This window comes from Cyphellophora attinorum, assembly GCF_001299255.1.
Source record: "Cyphellophora attinorum strain CBS 131958 chromosome Unknown Contig19, whole genome shotgun sequence".
NCBI lineage: Eukaryota > Fungi > Ascomycota > Eurotiomycetes > Chaetothyriales > Cyphellophoraceae > Cyphellophora > Cyphellophora attinorum.
In genome coordinates, this window is record NW_017253247.1 from 87575 (window position 1) to 103521 (window position 15947).

Consider the following 15947-nt stretch of genomic DNA (forward strand, 5'->3'; position numbering starts at 1 on the left):
AAAGTGGCAATCGGGACTTACATAGTCGTGTACCACAAAGAAGATCGTTGACAGTGAATACAAGCAATGAATGGGATTCAGGTCCGTTCTTCGACTTCACTCGGGAACGTGGAGGCTTATCGAGGGGCGAGGAAACTTGGTATTGCGTGCTCTTATCAGGTCTTCATCTCGATGTCATTCATCGTTGACTGTCGCTTCGATTTGGGAATGCTATTTGCTTCGCTCGATGAGGTCTTGATGTGGGTTTTGGCGGACTCGATCAGGACCTCCATCAAAATCGATGCTGTGGCCTTGGCCGCACTGACAGCACTGTCCACGACGTCGTCGAACTTGTTTCCGTCGTTGCCCTGTTCCATGATAGCGCCTGTAGTCCAGACTTCGGTAACCTCATCCCTGTTCGGCAGATATCCAACCACGCATGCTGACCTCATGTACTCATGCTCTGCGGGTGAGGGATCAAGGATCTTTTCCTCTGCGCCATTCATAGCCACGACAGCAGCCACGCCTCCAGCCATGACATCTAGGCAGTCAATTTTTGCATCAAGCAATGCTGCTGTGGCCACAGTAATGCAACCCGCCAGTATGTTCATTAGTCCTATCTGACCCGCCACACTTCCAAGTGGCTGTCCAGATATCAGATCCTCGTTATCTTCTCCCTCGAGAACCAATACTGAGACCTCGATAGAGCTTTTCGGCCAACGGTCTGGTATAATCAGACCCTTCAACGCATTCTCGAGATGAATACCCAGATCACGCTCGGTGGAATCGCGGATGTAGCCACGACGAAGCCTCGTTGCGAACGGCGCATACTTGACAGCGGCGCTCAGTTGCAAATTAGGTGAGAAGCTGGCGTTGCGAGTCAATGGCTTCGGCCCATGTACTGCACACGACAATTTTACTCTTGGCTGCGGAGAAGTTGACGCCTGGGAAGGTGCTTCGAGTTCATAGTAGGCAGACCCGCTGGCAGCTGGTATCGTGCCAGTATGTAAAACTGTTCATCGTTAGCTTGAGCAGATTTTGACGCGGTGAAACGCGTACAGATGTTTCGCAGTTGGTCAGGTCTTCGACTTCGTTGTGTTCTATGCGTTGGCAGCGGGACTGGTACGAGAGGCTGCGTCCCTCCTGCGGGCCCATTGACCCGGCGGCGATCTGTCATGACATCGCTTGAGTGACAGTTGCCGGTCAGACGCTCTTGCTCGAGAGTTCGTGCAACCAATGCTCGACACCCAGTCGCAGTTGTTGCGCTTCAACACGCAAAATATTGAAAATGACGTCGAAAGAGCAAGCAAGCCTTGCGATTCATAACAACCGCAGCCTTGTGATTCTATGACTCGACTCACGCTTTGCTCCGAACTAGCCAGCTTGTTGTCTCTGGCTATTCTTGCCCTCCGTCACAGCGCGTAGTTTGCACCATGTGTATCCCGCCGCATCCTAGGTCTCTTTCCCATCGTATAGCTACCGTCACTCATCTTCGACGACTCGTCATGTAGCGAGTGATGTGACTGCGATACTGACTCTCGGCCGTTACGGCAACGCACCCGGCTTTATGAGATGTCGTCAATTCCATGTCCTAGAAACCCAAAGCCTAGCACGAAGCATACAGTACCGGGCCAACGACGAGTCTCAAAGGCAAACGAGAAGTCTTTGCCTGGTCTGGACAAGAACCAGCACACATTAAGCAGGTGCTTTAACGACCCACTGGTCATTAGAGGTTAGCCAGGCGCGGTGCGGCCGCACGCCAAGCTCGTATTGCTTTCCGCTCCGGCTCCCGTTGACTCTTACACAATACTATCGCCGTCTGCTTCGTCGCCGGCCCAGGAACATGGAGCGACAATGCAGGGCATGATTGCGTCACGACACTCGCTGCGACATGCAAATGCATGAGTCAGGTGGAGGTCACCCACAAAGACGAGTTCCAGACTGGGCATCTTGCCAGCTTCGCAAGCTAGACGGTAACGCGAATGCTTGGCATAGGGTCTTTGAGCAGGTAGGTACACTTGTACGACTCGAACATATATAGGCTTGCCTTGTCTTGAGTCGTTGGTCACTAAATTGCGCTCGACAATTCACCATAAGTTTGATCACAAGTTCCGTAGCACTTCGTCCCCGTCAACCGGACCACTGTACACCACAGTCTTGCCAACACTACGCCATGTCTGCAAAAGTCTGGCTCATCACCGGCTGCTCCTCGGGCTTCGGCGCCGCACTAGTCAAGGAAGCACTCAGTCGAGGCTTCGCTGTCATCGCCACCGCTCGCAATCCCGCCAAGATCACAGACCTCAAGGATGCCGGCGCAGCAACGCTTGCCCTCGATGTCACCATGCCACTGCCCGAGCTGAAGAAGATCGCCGAGGAGGCCTTCAACATCCACGGACGCATCGACTACCTGATCAACAATGCAGGATTCAGCCAAGTCGGAGGTCTTGAAGAGCTCACGCCTGAGGAGACGCAGGCTCAATTCGATACAAACGTCTTTGGAGTTTTGAACGTAAACCGAGCTTTCTTTCCTTATTTGCGCAAGGTGCGATCTGGTGTGGTCGCGAACCTTAGCAGCGTCGGCGCCTGGCGAGGATATGCTGGTGTCGGGTTGTACTGCGCTAGCAAGTGGTGTCTGAGCGGGTTGTCTGAATCAATGACGCTTGAGATGAAGGAGTTCGGTATCAAGGTGTAAGGTCGCTGTCTGAGCTTTTACGAGCTCGTGAGATCGCTGACATAGTTCAGGTGCTGCGTCGAAGCAGGCTACTTTCGCTCCAACTTCCTCGTAGGCAAGGCAAAAGGTGACTTCCAAGGCCGTATCGCCGACTACGATGGAAGCGCTGTTCGTAAAGGCGAGGAGCTCATGGATTGGTATAACGGAAAGCAGCCCGGAGACACCCAAAAGGGAGCAAAGGTGATTGTTGATACACTTACCGAAGCCAACGGCAAGCCTGTCCCTCACCGCCTCGTCATTGGCAAAGATTGCTACGAGAGCATCAAGCAGAAATGTGAGGAGACTTTGAAGCTGTTGGAGGAGCAGAAGCAGATTTCTTGCAGCACTGATCTTGATGATACGAGCTACTGAGTGCGTTGTATGGAGAAGACCTGGGATGCAAGGCTTGGAGAGTGGCATTGTTAAGCATCTCACTACACACATCCTCTGATCCAATTCATCAATTTTCCTCAACCTTTTTGCTCTCGGCAAATTCATCCTCAGACTCCACCCAATCGTCCTTCAGAATACTGATCTTCTCATGTAGCTCCAGGTTCTCCTTTTCAAGTGACTTGATCTTGTCGCTCTTGTATCCACCCTCTTCGGCCAGCCAATCCATATCCGTCAACATATTTTCCACATCCTTCTTCTTCTGGTCCAGCTCGTCGCGCAGTGTTTCCGCCTCCTTCTCCCGCAACCTCAGCACGTCGAGAAGCTCGCCTATTCGAGCTGCGCTCTGCCTGCCTCCTGTCATGAGCCTCTCAACAAGCATAGCGTTCTTCTTCTCGAGGGACGAGATGCTCTCACGCAGATCTCGTCCGCTTTGCTTGAGCTCTGCGATCTCCTTACAGTTAGAGGCCATCAGGTCGTTGATCTCCGTCGTCCGCTTGTCGATGGAGCGCTCGAGCGCCTTCTTCTCTTTGGCGTGGCCGTCTAACAAGCTTGCGTTCTTCTTTTGTTGTGCGGTCAGTTGTTGGGAGAGTTTGGTGATTTGCACCGCGAGGTCGGCGCCGACACGCTCGCGTTGCTCCTTTTCGGCAATCAATGCGGTGAGCTTCATGGCAAGTGTGCGCTCTCTGTCTTGTAGTGCTGCGACATCGGCGTCGTTTTGCTGCCTCGTGTTGTTCAGCTGACGCACTAAATCATCCAACTTGTTCGAGAGCTGAGCCTTCTCGGCTTGCATGTTCTGGAACTTCGTCTCACAGTCGTTCATGTGCGTCCTTAGCGTGTCGAGCTCGAGCACATCTCCTTGAAGGGCTTCCCTCTGCTGCTTTGTGGTGTCAAGCTCTCCTTGGACATCGATCAATAGCGATCCAAGTTCCCTGACCCTCGCCGCCAGTTTGGCGTTGTTGCCATTCGATACTCTCAGCTGGTGTTCGAGATTGGCAATCCTTCGCCCCATACTAGAGCTAAAGTTACTGGAGTCTTTCCTTTCGCGCTCATGGGTCTCAATGAGCTGAACGCGGATATGCTCGAGGTCTGCGATCTGGGGCACGAGTTCGGAAACCTTCTGCGCCAATTCGGTTTCTTTGCGATGGGATGCCTCCAGTTCGAGCTTCGTGTCCCTCAGTTTGTTCCTGAGGCGTTCTGCATCTTCAAATCGCCGGATACTCTCAACTTCGACGTCCTTAAGCAATGTGACCTGGTCTTCGAGATCGGTGACCTTTTGCGCCACTTCAGACTTGGTACGCTCGGACTCTTCCTTTTCGTGCTCGAGTGTTTCGATCCGACCTTGGGCGAGACGGAGCTCCGCGCCTGGGACTCGAGAAGGCTAACCTTGACTTCCAATTGGGATTCCATGAAATTGGATGCTACATTGACGGCTCCCTTCTCGCGCTCGAGGCTGTCGACGCGAAATCGGCATTTCGCGAGCTCAGGCTCGAGCATGGCAACTTTCGTCGTCAACTCGGATCTGATGAGATCAGACTCCTCCTTTTCGTGCACGAGCGTTCTGATCTCATCGGTGAGGTCACGTTCTAGATTCTTAAGCGCGTTGATCTCGAGATTCTTCGCTTGCTTTACTTCCTCGAGCTCCCTTCCCAGGTCTTCAGCTTTGCCGGAGGCCTTGATAACCGCGACCTCGAAACTAGTGGCCTTCGCAGACAGAGACTTCTCTGTGGTGCTGGCTTTCTCAGTGACTTTGTGATTCTCGACCTCAAGCCCTCTGATCTTGGTCCATAGAACGTTGTAGTTGACTTTAGCGTGCTCGCGCTCGCTGGACAGAGCATCAGCCGCCTCTCGGTATTTGCATTCCATTTGCCAGGCCAGCTTGTTCGCTGCAGCCAGTTGTGCTTTCTGCGCCTTAAGTTCATCCTTTTGGCGCTGGAGTTCTGCTTGGAGCGGCTGTATGTTCCCACGTGTATACTGAGGCGCATTCTCCATGTAGCGGGCTTCCTCCTCGGGGCGAACAACCTCTCGGTATTTGCATTCCCATTCCCAGGCCTGCTTACCTGCCTCAGCCAATTGTGCTTTCTGCGCCTCAATTTCATCCTTTTGGTGCTGGAGTTCTGCCTGCTGCTCCTGTATCTTCGTATGCATGTCCTGTGAGGCATTCTCCAGCAAACGGGCATTCTCTTGGTGACGCTCGCCTTCGGCGGTCTTGACTTGCAAGGTGTCCCTCAACATGCTCACTTCTAGCCGATGCCGTTCAGACCTGTAAACGATTGCCTGGTTCGCTTCCTTCTCAGCTGCGAGTTTCTGCCGAAGATCTGTTATCTCGATCGCCCTGGCCATCCTGTCAGCTGCACCCTCTTGCTTCACATCTGCGAGGTCGGCAGTCTTCGGTCCGAACGACATCCAGTCCTTTAATTTCTCGATTCTTTGCTCGTAATACTTCGCCTTCTCTGCAAGATTGGCTTTATCAGCCGAAGTTCCTAGATCGATCTCGATGCGTTGTCGCTTCTGAATGGCCTCATCGAGCGCGGCTTGCAAGGTTTTGAGGAAAGCCTCGTGGTCTGCGGTCTTCGGTGCGAGGCAGCTCTCTGGGGCTCTTGGCTGGAAGGCCATGTCGTTTGATTTGTCTGAAGAGTCCAGATAGAAGGGGATTCCTCGGGGCCCATGCGAATCGCTTGCAGAAGCGTTAGATGGAGATCTCCGTATCATGCATGAGGTTGTGTCGTGATATGAGATGCAGAAAGAACATTCGTGCGAGGGGGACTCTGGCCAGGATAAGTACAAGGTACTGATGGACACGTATAATGTATATAACGAGCGAATTATGACTGACATGTGTTGTTTGTGAATTTGCAGAACCATATTTCAGCTCAACTTCACAATATTGATTGTTATGCTGGAGGACTCCTGAAGGCAATTTGAGCCGCAAATGCTTAAGGTAGTTGTGAAAGCCAGTCCATGGTAAACTTTCCGCCAGCTCAAGCAATCGCCAGAAAAGTCCGCCAGAGTCCTCCCGAACCAGTAAAATCGTCGCACATTCACAAAAGTCAGCCATCCAGCAAAAGCAACCCAGAGTCCTCCCTAGCCAATAAACCTCCTTAAATTCGCCACATCGTGGATGCTTTCCGCTCTAGTTCTCGTCCATAGTAGTGTGCTCGCTGCATGGGCACAGCATGTCTGGATAGCGGGTGCAGACAGCCGAGCAAGCACAGCGCTCCCAGCAGACACAGACGCCGTTGATGATGTAGTCCTCGATGGTGAGATGACCGTCGTAGTAGCGATACTCGCCAGCACTGCACCCAATGATACGAGCCTGCGAAGCCTCGTGATGGATACGAGCGCGCATAAGGGAGATCCTACTGTCGTCGATTCGGACGCCAAAGGCATGCATTGTCTTTGCTTCGAGGATGGCGTACATATCTTCCTCCCTCTTCGTCGTCTTGCGGAATCTTCCAGAGCGGAAGCGAGCAGAGTAGTCGAGGCGGTAGGCAGGACGCGCTTCGATCATCCGGGAGTTGGTGTAGCTGCCATTGGCGTTGCGATTACAGACTCCTTCTGGGAAAGTGAACTTCTGGGGTTGAAGACCTTGACGACCGAGGAACTCGTCAGTCACAGCGACGAATTGACCGGGATATGCTTTGTACGCCTCAGCGACAGGAACGAAGATAGTAGAGTAGCCAGGTGCGGCAGGCCGGGCAAGGTCTTTGTCTGGAGTGAGAGGAGAGCCTGCTGGTCTGGGAGAAGCTTTGGAATGAAAGACCGATGAGTCCGGAGGTGCTGGTCTAACTATGGATGGAGACTCAGAGGGAGCAGTAGCTCTATCTTGGCTGTTGGTAGCTGGTCGATCGGAAGGTGGACGAACCGCGTCTTGGTTGTTGCTGATTGGTGAATATGATGGAGCATGAGGAGAACCACGCTGTTGATTGGCAGCAAGTTGCTCGTCGATGTGATGGATCAGCGCAGTGCAGAGACCTTTCCTTGCTCGCTTCTCAGCGGAAGTCTCTCGCGGAGTACGACACTCGTTAGCCGAGCGCTTCTTGGGGCGTTTTGAGCGGAGTGAGTCCTGAGATAGCTTCTTCTGGAGTTCATGAACGGAGAGATAAGCTTCTTGACCTAGAGCTTTCGAAAGACGACGATCGACGATCGGGCTCCAGACTGGAGGCTGGCGGAGGTTGGCATTAGGTAGAGGTGATGGCATGACTGGGTCGACAGCATGCTCGAAGGAAGGTTCCTGATACAAGTAGTCGACGTTTGCGGTTGGAAGATCGGGATCGGGGATGGTACTGTCTGAACTGTGGAGCGCAGGATCGGCCGAATTGAGCTTGAAGTCATCTGCTGACGATGGGATGGGTGGATTGCCACAAGATGGGTCAGAGTTCTCCTTGTCTGATCCAGAGAGGACAGACTCCTTAGAGTCGTTGCCGATGGAGGTGTTGCTGTAGGGAACGCTGTGGCGGGATCCAGAGCTGAGATCGTCGAAGTCGGGGTTGAATGAGTGGGCATTCCAAGGAGCAAGAGGAATTGGACTAGAGCTGGAGTCTTCCCCGTCGGATGGTTTGGGTGTGAAGACGCCCAGAGCCTCGAACAAAGCAGCGGTTGGGCTGGGTTGCGCGGACTCGACTGCGGACGCATACTGGTCAGCACAATCTGAGATCCGACCAGGGCGGACTCTGTGTGTCATTCTAACTTACCATCGTCATCATCCAAATCATCTGCGGCCACTTCAGCTTCATACCACTGCTCCATCTTGTTGAATGCGAACGGGTCGATGCGGAAGCTTTGGCTTGTGAGTCCAGCTTTGCGGAAGCTCTTCTTGAACAGTGCGATCAAGGGTGTCTCTTCGTTGAAATCATTCGTCAGTGCATTGACAGTCCGGCTGTCAACGTTATCAGACATGTTGTGTGAGTGATTAGAAATTAGCGCTTGAAAGCGAGGTTGATGTTCGTCGCCAGCGACAAGAGTATCAATGCGAGGATGCAAGACTGCAGACGATAGGCAGATTATGAAGAATCCAAGTACGCAGTGGTTGCAACAAGAAAGTTGTGGTTCTGAAGAAGATGAAGAAGATGGTTGAGAAGTTAGTAGAGTGCAAAAGAGGATGCAAGACATCGCTGCTAGTCGAGAATAACATCTTGAACCTCCCAGCCCCCTTGATTGGTATTGTCGTCGAAGCAAACGAAATTCCTATTCATCTTCGCCGCTGAATGGGCAAGTGAGCGATTCCGCCGGCCAAGAGAAGCATAGCGGAGCGGGATGAGGTCGAGTCTTGGCTTATTTGGGCAGTAAAGTGGAGCTGTCCTGCTGGTGAATAGAAGACAATGGCGTAGAAATCCAGGGCTGGCTTTCCAGCCACCCTTGCCCAGGAACCTGCGAGCCGGCGAAGGAGAGTGGACGCAAAGAAAGAGACAATTGCCAAGACAGCGTTTCGAGGGATTTTCATCGACGGCGTTTCGATGCCAGACGCTGAAGCACACTTACTGTACCAGCACATGTAGCGTTAGGTACTTTACAGCGTCTGTTCGACTCATGACAGGGAAAGGTGACATCGATCTCGCCCGTTTCGCTTTCTCACATGTTGGAGTGCTCTGGACTGCTGTGGTCAATAGCATGAGCCTTCACAGTTACCTTCAGACCTGTCCACCACGACCCGAGAAGCGCATACTTGGCCGTCGACCTGGTATCTTCTACAGGCGAGCAAACGGAGACGTTGTTGCTCGAAGTAAGACGTATGAGAGAGAGGACCTGTGTCTTTTTTTAGCGCTTCCTATGTGTATAGGTCAATCAGGGCTCCTGTTCAGAGCACAGTCATTTTGTCAACAACAAGCACGACTTATCATGTGTGAATTGATGTGTCTTCATGGTCATACACCACGAGAACAGGACAGCCCACCTCTGTATAGCACTGGCAACTGCGGTGAGGTCAAGACACTGGCACTCGCGATGCAATCTGTATAGTCACGTGACTGAGCCAAGTCTGATGTCATTGTTTCTGTCTTTAAGTTGTTGTTGGATCCTCAAGCGCCGCTTCCTCGCCTCAAATGAACTTGTTGCTGCACACTGTTTTACACTTCCAGCATTCATTGCAGTTGCTGCAGGCTGAACTTGTAGCGACGCGACACCCTATCTATCGCGATCCATATTTCACAAATTTCTAGTCGTCAACATGGCATCAGGTTCATCGCCACCAACGCAGATGCTCTAGTAAGGACGTCCCCGTCAAGGTCATCAAGCGGGACTAACACACTGCAGTGCATGTATAGCCCACGAGACCACGATACTGACAGAGCACACGTCGCCTGGGACCTCCGCAGCCTCCGCATGCTCGCTGGCCTCGGTCATCCTGCCTAAGATATCCCACTCGACACCAGCGAAGCTTACCTATACGCACGACAAGCTCTTCGTACACTACATCGCAGACTCGCCGTCCTCATCGTCAAACGCCCCAGATGAACAAATCAGCAGTCACGCTGCTGTCACATACTTGGTGGTCGCACAGGCTGAACTTGGAAGACGGGTGCCGTTTGCCTTCCTGCTCGATATGAAGAAGAAATTCCTGGACAAATACCCGCCAGAAGACACCAACTTCCAGTCTCTGCCGGCATACGGGTCTGCGGCGTTCAACACCCAACTGAAGTCGATGCTGCAGCAGTACAACGTGGGACCGCCCAGCGATTCGTTGACGAATGCTCGTCGTGAGATTGACAGTGTCAAAGATATCATGACGGAGAATATCGAGCGCGTACTGGAACGTGGCGAACGGATTGACCTCCTTGTCGACAAGACCGACCGACTAGGAGGCAGTGCTCGAGACTTCCGCGTAAGAAGCCGTGGTCTTCGGCGGCAGATGTGGTGGAAGAATGTTCGAGTCATGGCGTTGCTCATCGTCGTGGTCATTTTCTTACTCTACCTGTTCGTTGGCTTTGGCTGTGGGCTTCCTGCTTGGGGCAAGTGCATAGGCTGAGGACGAGGAACAAGCACTATTCGTACACTGAGCAGGGCGTACAGGTTGCATTCGGGACTTTGTATAATCAGCGTCACTTACCAATTCGACATGTTCTCAAAATGTGGTTGATGGGTCCACCCTTGTCGGAGCCCTCTCTCGTCAAGACGATCAATTCTGCGGTAGGGGCAATTCTCAAGCCGCAGTGAGTCTGAAGTGAGGCCTTTGAGAAGGCTCTCTTCAGGAAATCCGACGGAACAGAGTGCTAGGGAGGCTTTTGTCGAGGAGTGCAGCGAGTGCAGCGAGCCTTCGCGAGCAAGCTCGATGCAAGTGCTAAACGGTCCGGATCGCAGATATTGACTTCCCTGACTCCCAGAGCACCTGCCAGCTGAGTGCATACTTGTGGGCAAGTTGTGCGTTACTTCTCCACAAAAGGCGTTCCTTCTCGCCCCGCAGTGCGGATTCTGATCCGACTGGCCAGCTCGCAAGGCAACAGCGCAGGACGATCGGTCGTAAATCAGACCTTCGATAAGTTATGACCACGTCGACACAAAACACTTTTCTTCTTGTCATCAGTCTCATTTCATTGGTGCTAGCGGCACATCATCTCAACACGAACTTAGCCACTTATCATATCCATACAACGAAGTGTGCTTGACACATAAGGTATCATCGTGGCATGAAGCCCGCCCTAGCCTGATGCATTGAGTCAGCGGACAAGTGTGCAGACCGCCTCGAGGGCACTTTACGGAGCGTCGTACATGCAGCAGGACTCTTTCGATTAGGCCATCGTCATGCCCGACCACCAAGCCGAAGTTGTCAACGGCAAGGTACGAGGAGAAATGGACAGCCTTCAACAGCCCAGCGACCGCCCTGACACCACATTTCCTGCTACAAGTGCATCAGCCTCGACAATGAAAGCCACGGACGAGGAGGAGAGTGGCAGAAAGTCACCCTTTGCCGAAGAACTCACCGAGCGTCTCAACGAAGTCAGTGAAGGCACGCAACCGAAGCGGAAATATTGGACCAGTCCGAAACCGCAAGGCGATGATCATTTTCGCCCAGATGGTCGTCATAACATCGATCCGGTGATACGAAAGCACAATCCTGTGGAAGAAATGAACAGGCATCTCCCCTTCCGCCTCAGTAATGAGTTCCCACCTATTCGCGATCCCGACTTCGACACCGCGGTCTACCTTGGGATTCCACCTCGAGTGCCCGATCAGGACAAAGAAGACTACGACCGTATCTTCAAGCACTTCAATACTATACACCTCGTCTCCAGTGGCGTTCTTAAGGATCTCAAGTCTGCCAAAATCAATGACCTCTTCAGACCTAATGTCTGCATTCGAACTGAGAAGAAGTTCAAAAAGTTGGATGCATACAACAGTCTCAGTGCTGCTACGAGAGCTCAAATCAAGTACCACATCAACCTGCAGCCACCCGAAGAGGGTGACGAGGCTGCGAGTCTCATGATGGGCTTGAGTTGCGCCTGGGGCTTGAGAATATGGCATCTAGCACAGTCGCAATACGACCTGTCTCCTGCTACAGTCGCAGGGGTTGACGAATTCGATACTGCCAGCAACCCATACTACAGCACCCTTGCTACGGCCATGAAGGGCCCTCAGGAGGTCAAAGTGCCGATTCCCGCCGACTTCTGTCCAATTAGGCAAAGGTCGAGCTTGGAGCGATTGCTCAATGCAGCCCATGCAATCAATCCCAAGCTCGACTCTGCATGCAAGATGTGGACATATTTTGCGACTATTCAGCATTTCGGGTGTGCTGATTTACTATTCGTGAACTGGTACATTGTGGACTGGCTTAACAGCCCAGGAAACTCCCAGTTCGTGCAGAACAACCCGGAAGTTGCGTACAGAATTGCCTTTTCTTGCCGAAAGGGCGATCTGGTTCGGGACGCTTTCGCCATGTTAGTCGGGGAGAGAGCGCTGGCAGATATTCTCAGTCAATCACAAGGTCAAATGATGTCGTCATCTCACTCCGTCCACGGCCGACCGTACGAGGTCCTTGATGACGACGAACGTAGTAGAATTGGCCATGCGGCTTCATCTCTTGTTGCCGGCATCAAGAATCTTTTCAACGGCGTGGCCGTTGCAGTGGACTGGCTCGACCAAAGTCCCGAATTCCGCAAACTTGTGGATTGCAAGTCTATTAATCCTGAAGTCGCTCACCTCATCACAACTACGCAGGAAGCTATTGCAGGCTACGTACGGTTTCGGATACTCCAGCACCTTGTCATGCGACTGAAAGCCACTCACGAAGATCTGTATGGTGCTGAGGAAGGCACTGTCCTTCCACACGCGAAGCACCCCATCAGATTCAAAACCACCTACAACGATTTGCCCTGGCAAGCCAAAATCTTCACACGATCCTTCTGGTTCGGTCTGTGCACGATTGATTTTGAAGATGCTACCTCGTCAAGCACGCTCTTCGATGGATGGGGTTCATGGTACCACCTTACTCGTGAGCAGAAGGCCGATCCTGTTCTCAGTCACCTTGGGCAGAAGGAGACCTTTCCACGGGATATGATTCGCAAGGTGCAAATGGTCAACGAGGCGCTTTCCTCATTTAAGACCGCTGAAGCCCCTACAAATCGGTCGTCCCACGACTTCCGTTTCGGCCAATTCTCATCACCCCAGTTACATCCGCATAACATCAAAGATGACTCTTCTGACACCTCGGCGCTTAACAAGCGATCGCAGCCAGACAGCACGATTCACTCCTCGTCGGCCGAGAAGCGTCGCAAAACCATTGAAAATGATCCCGCGATAGCTATCCCCTTCCGGCCTGCTCAAAGCAGCGCGCGCAAGGCCAACGACACACCGTATCCTCGTTACAGCAAGGACATGTCCGAGGAAGCGGGGCGTGTTCTGAAGTCAAAGTGGGCCTCACCAAGTACTTTTTTGACGAGTACTACGCTACGAGCGAGAAAACCATTCGAGGCTGACGTGAAGAGTGCATGGAACAACCACGAGGCCTTCAGCACGGGCTCATACACCGCTCCGCCGCCGCCGAAGGGATCTCCATTCCCTGCACCCAGCGGTGCCTCCGGTTCTTCCCAACAGGCACTTCGCGCGACTCTAGACGATGGCTCCGACACCCTGCCTTTCTTTACCCCCGATCCGATAGACAATGAGATGTTCGATGGTCCCGGGCCGGCTATTGACGAGGACGAAGACGCACACTCCATACGGTCCAGCTCAGCCGTCCACAATGCGCCCCTCACGACCCCCGCGGATAAGCTCAATTGGAAGCAGAAGATGAGCGCCCAGTCGCTGGTCCAGCACATCAACCCCACTCAGATGCTCCGCGAATTCAGCCAAATCGTCCACACCAAGGCACAAGAGATTGTATACCCGCCCCACCTGTTCCACGGCCGCAACTCAGTACCAGTGAATCTGATCGACTTTGTGATCGCGTTGACAGACGAGGAGTGGAAGTTCCTGCCGCTGTGGGTTGAAGGTGGATGCGATGATGGTACCGGAGGTGTCTTCGACGATGCTGTGCCCAACATGGACGGCAGCGAAGGCTTCCGCGGCGGTAAGCGCGGTATGCACATCAAGACTGTAGGTGTGGATGGCATCGAAGAGAACGGCTCGATCACGGACGACAGCGATATCTCCGAGATCGAGAGTCGTGATGCACTTAGCTCGCGTGCTCGTGCTAGTCACGCTGCGACGGATGGGACGCGTACGGTGGTCAGCATGAGTGATGGCGCGAGCGACTCCGGGTTTATGAACCAGGATGATGTGTACGCGGTTATTCAAGAGATGAAGGCTCAGCAGGCTGTTGCAGCGTATGAGACTGCGACTGGCGGAGATGCTGATGATGCGGCTGCGAATGGGGATGGTGATGTCAGTACGATCATGGGCGCTCGGAGTGTCAATGAAAAAGGAGATGATGTCCAAGGAGAGTTCTTCGGCAGTGATGCGGGCGATGAGGATATGGGTGTTGAAGAGGAGAGCGGGTTCGAGGATGACGACGACTTTCTCTCTGTTGACAAGGGCAAGGGCAGAGCTGATGACACATCTCTCTCAGCTTCGCCGGAAAACCCTCACGGGCTCAGGGCATTTGGTGTGATGGATTTCGTGGACGGTATACCCCTCGGCAAGGGCATAGGTGGTCGTTGGGACAGCCTTGCCCCCGACAAGGGCAAAGGCCGAGATGAGCACGCTCCTCCCCTGGCCACGAGCGCCTCTCGGCCAGACCGCACCGTACCGGACCGGGTCTCATACGAAATCGAGGGAGCCGATGACGACGACACGAAGATCAAGATGAAGGACGACTCCGGCTCAGACGAAGACATGGAGGTCATCGACATGCACAGCTTGTAGATCCGAGCTGAGCAAGCCAGGAAATGGCGGGGCACGAGCGAATCATCTGGTTCATACGAGTGCCTCTGTCATCCGACGGACGTCCGTCAGTGAGGACTTCATGCGAGACGTAACGATATGATTTTTAATAAAGAGACCTTTCGTTTCAACTCAGGACTACCTACTTATATACAGGCTCTCTTCCACTTCTCGACAGTAGCTCGCACAGTACGAGCCACCTCAGCTGTCTCGTGCAGTAAGTAGCTTGAAGCCGCGTCAAGCAGCCAGCTAGCCTTGAGTAGAGGATTCTCCTGGATTCTTTTCCCCCAATGGCGAGAGCGCAATATCAGTCGGACGGCTCGTCATTCTTCACAATGGGCGCACTCCGGCACACCTAGTCGGAAACGAGGAATATAATAGGAGTAGAAGGCAGTCTGCATTCGGACACGCGGGCTTCAGCGAGAAGATCTCGAATGGCTACCTAAGTGATGGAGTCTTCTAATGCACAACTAAGACGCAGCAAGATGGCGATTGAAGATTATTCTTGTGAGAGCTCCGAGCAATGAGTGTTCTCATGAATGACGGCAGCCGTGCTCGCCAATGATTCGCCATCCCTGTCTGTGTCGTCCCCTTTCAATCTCGATGGGTATCTGGTTATTCAATATATGGTATGCCCCCCTTGTCGTGCAGTCTGGTCGGGCGGGCTTCGTGTCTCGGACTTTCGAAAATTTATCGTGTTGAAGTCTCTTTACTGTGGTACTTGTTAGCGAGGATGGCCTGGGAATGATAGCGGCGTCGCTTACAGAGATCTCCTCCATGCCCATGTCGTCACCGCCAGCAGCCGCGCCATTGGTTGGTGCAGCGGCAGTGGCAGCGGCGGTGTTATTGTTGTTGAAGTAGTCGGTCATCTCGGCATCGAGTTGCTCGGCGGTCTTTGGCTTAGGTCGAGCGGCCCGACCCTTGTTCTTCTGGTTGGGCTTGTTGCGACCACCCTTGGCGGCATCCTTTGCAACAGCTTTGGTGGCAGACTTTGGCTGAGCCTTAGGATTTGCACTGTCCTGCGTCAGTGGACCTGACCTGGAGTTCCTCTTCGGATTGGCGTAGCTACGCGCTCAGACAGAGGCTTGGCCTGGGCCAGAGCCACACTGCTGGCCTCCACCACCACTTCGATCTATTCCGGTCAGAGACATTGCGTATAGTCGGCGAGGAAAGTTGCTTGCCTTCATTGGACGCTTGTCGATGAGAAGACCATTGAGCTCCTTGGCGGCCTTCGCGGCGAGACCGGGCTTGTTGAAGGAGATGTCGGCAATGCCACGGCTCTGTCCGTTCTGGTTGTACTGCAACGAGACTTTCTTGACCTGGCCAATGGATTGACTGAAGTACTCCTACGCGTGGGAAATGTGATCAGTATGCTTGTTGCGGCTCGTAAATGATGCGGTCGAAGGATTCGTGTCCACTGCGCCCTCCTGCTTCCAACACCTGACTCCAGAAGGAAATGCACGGTTCGAATACTGTACTCCGGGATCCTTGTGGCCCACTAGCCATCTCGCAAGCAGTAGCAGAAATTGGAAATTCGTAAGTGTCGATCCATGAT

At 53.1% G+C, this 15947-nt stretch overlaps 6 protein-coding genes across 6 annotated transcripts; 3 read left to right on the forward strand and 3 right to left on the reverse strand.

Annotated features, from left to right (window-relative positions):
* Window positions 1-155: 155 nt before the first annotated feature.
* AB675_11995 (Exosome complex component MTR3) lies at window positions 156-1156 on the reverse strand (the record flags this gene model as incomplete). The annotated part of the gene is made up of 2 exons (XM_018140889.1): window positions 156-991; window positions 1039-1156. 2 exons carry the CDS (start codon window positions 1154-1156, stop codon window positions 156-158), a joined length of 954 nt encoding a protein of 317 aa, XP_017998225.1.
* A 996-nt stretch (window positions 1157-2152) lies between these two features.
* AB675_11996 (putative oxido YusZ) lies at window positions 2153-3061 on the forward strand (the record flags this gene model as incomplete). The annotated part of the gene is made up of 2 exons (XM_018140890.1): window positions 2153-2667; window positions 2722-3061. The coding sequence occupies 2 exons, from the start codon at window positions 2153-2155 to the stop codon at window positions 3059-3061; spliced, it is 855 nt and encodes a 284-aa protein (XP_017998367.1).
* An 88-nt stretch (window positions 3062-3149) lies between these two features.
* Window positions 3150-5695, reverse strand: AB675_11997 (uncharacterized protein; the record flags this gene model as incomplete). Its single annotated transcript, XM_018140891.1, has 2 exons — window positions 3150-4400; window positions 4466-5695. 2 exons carry the CDS (start codon window positions 5693-5695, stop codon window positions 3150-3152), a joined length of 2481 nt encoding a protein of 826 aa, XP_017998414.1.
* Window positions 5696-6212: 517 nt separating this feature from the next.
* On the reverse strand, window positions 6213-7978 carry AB675_11998 (uncharacterized protein; the record flags this gene model as incomplete). The annotated part of the gene is made up of 2 exons (XM_018140892.1): window positions 6213-7702; window positions 7774-7978. The coding sequence occupies 2 exons, from the start codon at window positions 7976-7978 to the stop codon at window positions 6213-6215; spliced, it is 1695 nt and encodes a 564-aa protein (XP_017998408.1).
* A 1267-nt stretch (window positions 7979-9245) lies between these two features.
* AB675_11999 (uncharacterized protein) lies at window positions 9246-10043 on the forward strand (the record flags this gene model as incomplete). Its single annotated transcript, XM_018140893.1, has 2 exons — window positions 9246-9283; window positions 9332-10043. The coding sequence occupies 2 exons, from the start codon at window positions 9246-9248 to the stop codon at window positions 10041-10043; spliced, it is 750 nt and encodes a 249-aa protein (XP_017998349.1).
* A 773-nt stretch (window positions 10044-10816) lies between these two features.
* Window positions 10817-14374, forward strand: AB675_12000 (uncharacterized protein; the record flags this gene model as incomplete). Its single annotated transcript, XM_018140897.1, has 1 exon — window positions 10817-14374. One exon carries the CDS (start codon window positions 10817-10819, stop codon window positions 14372-14374), a length of 3558 nt encoding a protein of 1185 aa, XP_017998210.1.
* Window positions 14375-15947: the final 1573 nt, after the last annotated feature.